We start from the raw sequence: 7,601 nt of genomic DNA, 5'->3' as shown, positions 1-7,601 counted from the left end.
GTTTTATCCATCACTGACATGCAAATGCCTCATAAGTAATATAGGCTAACCCTCCTTCCTTTCTTTCTTTTTTCTTTCTTTCTTTCTGCTAGATTTTCTATTGCTTTTCAGTATGCAGGGTGTAGTGGTTAAAGATCTGGGCTGATATTGAAAAGGTTACAATTTTGACTCCCACAATAGGTTATCCATGAGCGATCACCATTGTGCCTTTGAGCAAGGCACTTAACCTCAGGTTGCTCCGGAGGGACCGTCTCTGTAATAACTACTAGATAAAAGCGTCTGCTACAGTGACTTGCTTATACAATCTCCACAGGAGATTAACATTGATATAGAACATATATTGAGTCATCAGGCATACTGCTGGATATCTATTCCCATTGCACTTTATCTAGAAATGCCATTACTATGATCTCTTGAACCAGAGGTTGTGAAGGAGCCCGATTGTGCTGTGCTCACATTTATTTCCCCTCTCTCAGCAAACACAATCCAGTCTCTGTTCGTCTATACATTTATCAGGCCCTGTGTGATTGGAGTCAACAATGCATGTTGTCAAGACTGCTTGACATAAATACTTGCAAATTACAGGCAACTGTTTACAAATAATTAAAATGCAATACTGTATTATTTTTGTGTAGAACATATAATGCAATATATTTTCACTATATAATATTGTGCTGCAAAAAAACAAAATGCTAAACAATATTTTTTTACTGTGCTTTACTGTCAAACACAGACTCAGAAAGAAATACAGACACATTTATTCCTGTCATTGAGAACAGAGAAATGAATGCCCTTGCTTTTACGGCGCTATTAACAATGGATACTACCTCCATTTCTGTAATTAGTTTTGGCAGATAAGAAATCTGACTTACAATTAAAAATTCCCCCAGAAGAGGTAGAAAATCTGCTTAGCGTGTGCCTGTTTTAATTACTCAAGACAAAAGGCCCTATTGAGAGGTGCTTTCTTTATATTCACAGCAATGATGTGATGATGGTTATCTTTTATCTTCATTTGATGGCTATTGAGTTTACCTATTATTTACTTATTGATGCTTCTTGAACAGCAAAATAATCCAAAATATCATTTTGTATACCGTTTTCCATCACTCTGTGCCAAATATATATATATTAGTCTCTTTTGGTCCAAGTTTTCCTTAAGCAGCTAGACCTTTATCCGGTTATTAGACGCCATGTTGAATTTAACGCGGATGAAAACAAAGGCTGTGAGGGATCGACAATCTGTACAATGTCATGTTGGTCCTATATCACGTAATTTTCACAACTCAACTTTCAAAGCTGTTTTATGATATTTTTTTTTCTGGAAGAGCGTTTTGAGCACACTGTATTTTATCTCTCACAGCCTCGTTTTCATCCCGTCAAAAATTAAATATGCTGCTATCCTTAAAGTCTATATAGGCTAGGCCTACTGAGCGATTATAACCTATCATCATTAACTCTGAAAACACTCTTTGTCCTTTTTCACTTCTAAAAGCAGCTCTCCAATTATAAATCGCTTCTAGAATGTACTAAATGTAAAGAGGTGCTAATGGGTTCTATGAGCATACAAATGTAGTGACTTTACAACTCAATGAATATACAGTGACCTCAAAAAGTAATTGGACACTCAAGCCACACTTAAAATTGATTGCATGAGACAACAAAATATAAAACCCAACTGCATTTATTTTAATAAAAATACAGCACAAACAAACTAGAAGAAACACGTTGAACTGTAAATTTTAAGTTTATAACACTCAAGAAATAGGCCTAGCACTTCTTTGGACTTTTGATTGCTCTACTCAACTGTTTTATTGATTATATGGTCCATCACGTCATATATAGCCTAATTTTTGTAAATATAGCAGGCTTATGTATAACACAATAAATTAACTCTTTCAGAAAAACGTGCTGACATTTTTATCTAGATATTTAAAATATTCTGTTTTAACTTTAATTTACTTGTCAAGCCCTTTTCATTGTTTATACATAGAAAAAAATTATTACACGAGACCTAATTGACCTTATTCACAAGTCAGAGGTAGCAACTCGTGTTCATAGTTACTATAATCATGTTATACTAGAGTTGCTTGCGTGAACACAAGAGGGCGCTAGTGAGCTGCGATTAAACTAGACTGCGCTCAATCTTGAACGTTTGCATTTGATTTACATCTTTTAACTCTAAATCCATAACTAAAAGTATATGAAATTGCTATTGTTGAAAACACATCTTTAAACTGATGGATCTGAAAACATTACTTGTGAGAGGTGACCAAATTAACACTTTAGGGAAACATCTGGTCAAATTAAACGCCACCAAACCAACATAAAGCCTATAATGTTGTTGTTTTTGTTTTTAATAGTCACAAATCAATCAGAACCAAGAGTTAACAAGATCTACATTCCCTTTTAGCGATCTTTTTTTTTTTTTTTTTTAATGGGCTATCCTGCTTTAAACGTTCTAGAATAATGGCATTCCAACTATCTGTGTGCTTTGACCATCTGTGACAAGTCTGAACATTATTTCACCTCCATACACATCCCTAGCGTGAACACCTGTCTTCCTTTCCTTAGTCGCTTCTGACCACGCCCCCTACAAACCACGCCTCTATTTCGATTGGACCGGAGCTCATGAATATGCACGTTTCGAACGCTCGGCCCCTCCCTTTGCACCTGATTGGAAGTATTTACTTGTTTTCTGCTCTGAGGCGCTGGAGTAGAGCTGCTCTGCGCTGGAAGATGAAGCCTTGCCGGACCGAGCAATAAGGATTACAGTGATTTGACTTTAGAAAAGAGAAGAGAGGACCATTATATCTGCCAGTCATCTTTATACGTATTCCAGGATGCCTCGTTCATTCCTAGTAAAGAAGCATTTCAATGCAGCCAAGAAACCGAATTATAGTGAACTGGAGAGTCCAACAGGTAATAAACTTGATGATTCTAACTCCTAACAGTGAAAAGTTCAAGTTATTTAGTGTGTTGCAACTCTTCGTTAAAGTTAAACACTTTGAGTTGCAACATATTAAAAAGATGCGACTATTGAATTAATCCATTGCTATTTTTCTTGATATGTTGCTCACGAAGACTAAACTAAAACGGAATAATTGCCAAACAATCCAAAGGATCCTAATGGAAACAGTTCCTGCCGAATAAACTTAAAACTGACAAAATAGCCGTTTCATTTTATAAGTTTGGATTTTAATTGATCCCACTTTTAGGACTGTTTCCAAAGTATTTCATTTTAAAATCCGGTACACATGCGTAGGATTGTTTTTTGGCGAATGATATCATGATATCAGTGTTGTGAAATTATTGTCTGAATGTAACTCCATGTAACGGAGTTAATAAAAACTGGTAGTTGGTGCATAACAATTAACTAGTTTACTATATGAATGCTCTAGGGAAAGCATATCTTAAATAAGTACAAATACTCGTTTTCTCAATAAATATGGCCATAAAAGATGCATGCATAACTATAAAAGAAGGAAATTGCATTTCAGATTTAAGAATATAGCATGTCACTTCTCAAGTTTTTTATGTCAAGTACCCAGTGAACTAATGCAATTGCATTTCCCCTTTTATTGCAGTGTTTATTTCTCCATATGTCTTAAAAACCCTCCCGGTGCCTGTTATACCTCAGCCTGAAGTGTTAAGCCCGGTGTCGTATAACCCCATAACAGTGTGGACTACCAGCAACCTGCCCCTGTCACCCCTGCCCAGCGACCTGTCCCTTATCTCCGGATACCCCTCGTCCCTCTCCGACACGTCCTCTAATAAAGACCACAGCGGTTCGGAGAGCCCCAGGAGCGATGGAGACGAGCGGATACAGTCGACCAAATATTTCGATTGGACCGGAGCTCATGAATATGCACGTTTCGAACGCTCGGCCCCTCCCTTTGCACCTGATTGGAAGTATTTACTTGTTTTCTGCTCTGAGGCGCTGGAGTAGAGCTGCTCTGCGCTGGAAGATGAAGCCTTGCCGGACCGAGCAATAAGGATTACAGTGATTTGACTTTAGAAAAGAGAAGAGAGGACCATTATATCTGCCAGTCATCTTTATACGTATTCCAGGATGCCTCGTTCATTCCTAGTAAAGAAGCATTTCAATGCAGCCAAGAAACCGAATTATAGTGAACTGGAGAGTCCAACAGGTAATAAACTTGATGATTCTAACTCCTAACAGTGAAAAGTTCAAGTTATTTAGTGTGTTGCAACTCTTCGTTAAAGTTAAACACTTTGAGTTGCAACATATTAAAAAGATGCGACTATTGAATTAATCCATTGCTATTTTTCTTGATATGTTGCTCACGAAGACTAAACTAAAACGGAATAATTGCCAAACAATCCAAAGGATCCTAATGGAAACAGTTCCTGCCGAATAAACTTAAAACTGACAAAATAGCCGTTTCATTTTATAAGTTTGGATTTTAATTGATCCCACTTTTAGGACTGTTTCCAAAGTATTTCATTTTAAAATCCGGTACACATGCGTAGGATTGTTTTTTGGCGAATGATATCATGATATCAGTGTTGTGAAATTATTGTCTGAATGTAACTCCATGTAACGGAGTTAATAAAAACTGGTAGTTGGTGCATAACAATTAACTAGTTTACTATATGAATGCTCTAGGGAAAGCATATCTTAAATAAGTACAAATACTCGTTTTCTCAATAAATATGGCCATAAAAGATGCATGCATAACTATAAAAGAAGGAAATTGCATTTCAGATTTAAGAATATAGCATGTCACTTCTCAAGTTTTTTATGTCAAGTACCCAGTGAACTAATGCAATTGCATTTCCCCTTTTATTGCAGTGTTTATTTCTCCATATGTCTTAAAAACCCTCCCGGTGCCTGTTATACCTCAGCCTGAAGTGTTAAGCCCGGTGTCGTATAACCCCATAACAGTGTGGACTACCAGCAACCTGCCCCTGTCACCCCTGCCCAGCGACCTGTCCCTTATCTCCGGATACCCCTCGTCCCTCTCCGACACGTCCTCTAATAAAGACCACAGCGGTTCGGAGAGCCCCAGGAGCGATGGAGACGAGCGGATACAGTCGACCAAACTGTCAGACGCTGAGAAGTTTCAGTGCAGTTTGTGCAACAAGTCCTACAGCACGTATTCCGGACTCATGAAACACAAGCAGCTGCACTGCGACGCACAGACCAGGAAATCATTCAGCTGCAAGTACTGCGAGAAGGAATACGTCAGCCTAGGGGCCCTAAAGATGCACATAAGGACACACACGCTGCCGTGCGTTTGCAAAATGTGCGGGAAAGCGTTCTCCAGACCTTGGTTGCTGCAGGGACACATTCGGACGCATACAGGTGAGAAGAGAGATGATCACACAATTGAGTGGAAAAGTGCAGATCTATAATGTGCACACCTAAAGTTCTTTGCTTTTAAGTATTTTGCACAATTTGTAGCCAATAAATGTGTTAGACGTTGCATTGCATGATGCAGCAGTACTTCATTATGAACTGACATGACTTTTGTGTTCAATAGGTGAGAAACCCTTTTCATGCCCCCACTGCAGTCGTGCATTCGCAGACCGGTCCAACCTCCGAGCTCACCTGCAAACCCACTCAGACGTGAAGAAATACCAGTGCAAGAACTGCTCCAAAACCTTCTCTCGCATGTCGCTGCTGCACAAACATGAGGAATCTGGCTGTTGCATTGCACGCTGAGACACACACACACACACACATTCACTAAGTGTCTCCGATTGTGAATGTGATCTCGGATCTGCTCTTCCTGTCAGTATACTCATGATAAACTGGATACGAATGGCAAAACGCATCCGATTTAAAAATGCAACGCCCTAGGGTCTGAATGCATAAAGTGTTTGTGGAGTCATTCAGAGATCAGATTCCAACCAAGACACTACACGCTAACAAGTAAAACTGACCCAAAACACCCTTTCCGCTTTAAGTTTGGTTCCTGGAGAACCTTCGACACCCTCAGAAAGGAAACGGCACAAAACAAAAGACTCTTTACTGGATCCCAGGTGGTCTTAATTCATTGACTAAGAAGCCTTTTCATTTCAGTGTAAACGCAGATTCACGCGCCCGTCATGTGCCTTCCATTTCAACAGTATTTGCCCTGTCCTGGTCGGGTTGATGTGTACTGTACATTTGTTTACAGATACGTACTATTTGGGAGGTTTTAAACATGTAGCCTCTCCAATAAGCAATAATTTATATGCCTGTGACTGAATGTTAAATGGGTAAGGGTCACTTTTTTGTTTCTTTTTTCTTTTCTGAGGTAATCGGTCAGACATTTCACACCGTAGATGGTGGCACACCAATTTGCTTGAGACCAAAGGAATAATTAACGCCATGTTTTTAAACAGGGAACAAGTGCAAAATGACGCTTTCTTGAATTAAAAGTATTTAAACTGTTGTGCTATCATAACACAACAGCAGATAACCAGCACTCAAGACATGCAATACTTTGCCATGTGCCTTTTTTCATCAGGAACTTCAGAGATTTTGCCATGTAATTGTTTTTTTGAATGTATATGACACTGATACGATTGTACTTTGTATTGCAAAGTGTAAATGAATGGTATGATTTTGTACAAAAAATAAAATTTACACTTTTTGAATAACTCAGCGACGGTCTGTATCTATTTGGCATCCATACTGTTGGGATAGTTTGTGCAAAAATTAAAATTAAATCATAATTTCCTCACCTTCATGTCATTCCAAACATGTATGGCTTTCTTTATCTGTGGAAAGAAGAATGTTTCTTGAAGAAGAACAATGCAATTAAAGTCAATGGGGTCCAAAACAAGACTACTGATGATAGTATTTAGATTTTTGGGTGAACTATCCCTTTAGGCTTTTAACACGTTCAATGAATAACAATTAGCCCAATGTTTACATGTGCATAGTGTTTGTAATGGTATGCAAATGAGAAGGCCCTTAACGGCACATTAACAGAACGTTTCTTACTGAAATCTCCTGAAAAGTACTGCGCTGTTAAATCTGTTGCTAAAGCATGCTGATTTTTTTAAAATCTGAATTAACAGTTAAAGAGAAATTACAGTTAAACATGGTCAAGGGTGATGGAAAGAGCTGGTTTTAATATAGTTTGACTCATTCCCACAGTTAACTTGCGTTGTGGGAGTTCATCAAAGTGCAGTTTAAGTATTTCATGCTGCAAATGTGTGTGCAGTTTACTGTGACAGAAAAAGGAAAGAGCAAGCTGTATGAACTACTATCATTAATTTAAAAGTCACACTGGTGGAGACTCTATTTATATTCAGGATTCAGAAGTTACTTGAAAAGTCATGGAAATGAAGTGGTCAGAAGATGTGGGAACGACACAAGATTTGATGTGCATCTCAACGAAGCGTCCTCATTTTAAAGTCAGTGGTTTTGTGGACACATGAACCTGTCCTTGCGAACCTGTTCGGCTCCCAAACAAATCCCAAATGTTACACCTCCTCCCTATGTTGATCTCACTTTGCCGCCAGTTTCTTTGAAGACTCCGGGTCTCTGAAGGGGCCACTATGGCAAAGCCAGACTGGCTCTCACACATGTGAAAGTCCTTTACTGGATTATTACTCAGCAACCTCACACTACACAGTGGGAACTC

At 38.6% G+C, this 7,601-nt stretch overlaps 2 protein-coding genes across 2 annotated transcripts; both read left to right on the top strand.

Annotated features, from left to right (window-relative positions):
* Positions 1-2,692: 2,692 nt before the first annotated feature.
* On the top strand, positions 2,693-3,946 carry LOC107667114 (zinc finger protein SNAI2-like). The gene is made up of 2 exons (XM_016458699.1): positions 2,693-2,919; positions 3,585-3,946. Exons 1-2 carry the CDS (start codon positions 2,841-2,843, stop codon positions 3,944-3,946), a joined length of 441 nt encoding a protein of 146 aa, XP_016314185.1. The 5' UTR covers positions 2,693-2,840.
* Positions 3,922-6,603, top strand: LOC107667233 (zinc finger protein SNAI2-like). The gene is made up of 3 exons (XM_016458858.1): positions 3,922-4,148; positions 4,814-5,326; positions 5,505-6,603. The coding sequence occupies exons 1-3, from the start codon at positions 4,070-4,072 to the stop codon at positions 5,684-5,686; spliced, it is 774 nt and encodes a 257-aa protein (XP_016314344.1). The 5' UTR covers positions 3,922-4,069; the 3' UTR covers positions 5,687-6,603.
* Positions 6,604-7,601: the final 998 nt, after the last annotated feature.

The sequence above is a fragment of the Sinocyclocheilus anshuiensis genome, unplaced genomic scaffold, assembly GCF_001515605.1.
Source record: "Sinocyclocheilus anshuiensis isolate Anshui unplaced genomic scaffold, SAMN03320099.WGS_v1.1 scaffold415, whole genome shotgun sequence".
Classification (NCBI taxonomy): Eukaryota; Metazoa; Chordata; class Actinopteri; order Cypriniformes; family Cyprinidae; genus Sinocyclocheilus; species Sinocyclocheilus anshuiensis.
Note: the sequence above shows the minus strand (reverse complement) of the source record. Positions and strands in the feature narration are given on the sequence as shown.

Coding starts and splice junctions, on each gene's coding strand:
- LOC107667114 (XM_016458699.1), top strand. CDS start 2,841: ATGCCTCGTTCATTCCTAGTAAAGAAGCATTTCAATGCAGCCAAGAAA. Junction 2,920..3,584: donor TGAACTGGAGAGTCCAACAG/GTAATAAACTTG, acceptor CTTTTATTGCAG/TGTTTATTTCTCCATATGTC.
- LOC107667233 (XM_016458858.1), top strand. CDS start 4,070: ATGCCTCGTTCATTCCTAGTAAAGAAGCATTTCAATGCAGCCAAGAAA. Junction 4,149..4,813: donor TGAACTGGAGAGTCCAACAG/GTAATAAACTTG, acceptor CTTTTATTGCAG/TGTTTATTTCTCCATATGTC. Junction 5,327..5,504: donor ACACATTCGGACGCATACAG/GTGAGAAGAGAG, acceptor TGTGTTCAATAG/GTGAGAAACCCTTTTCATGC.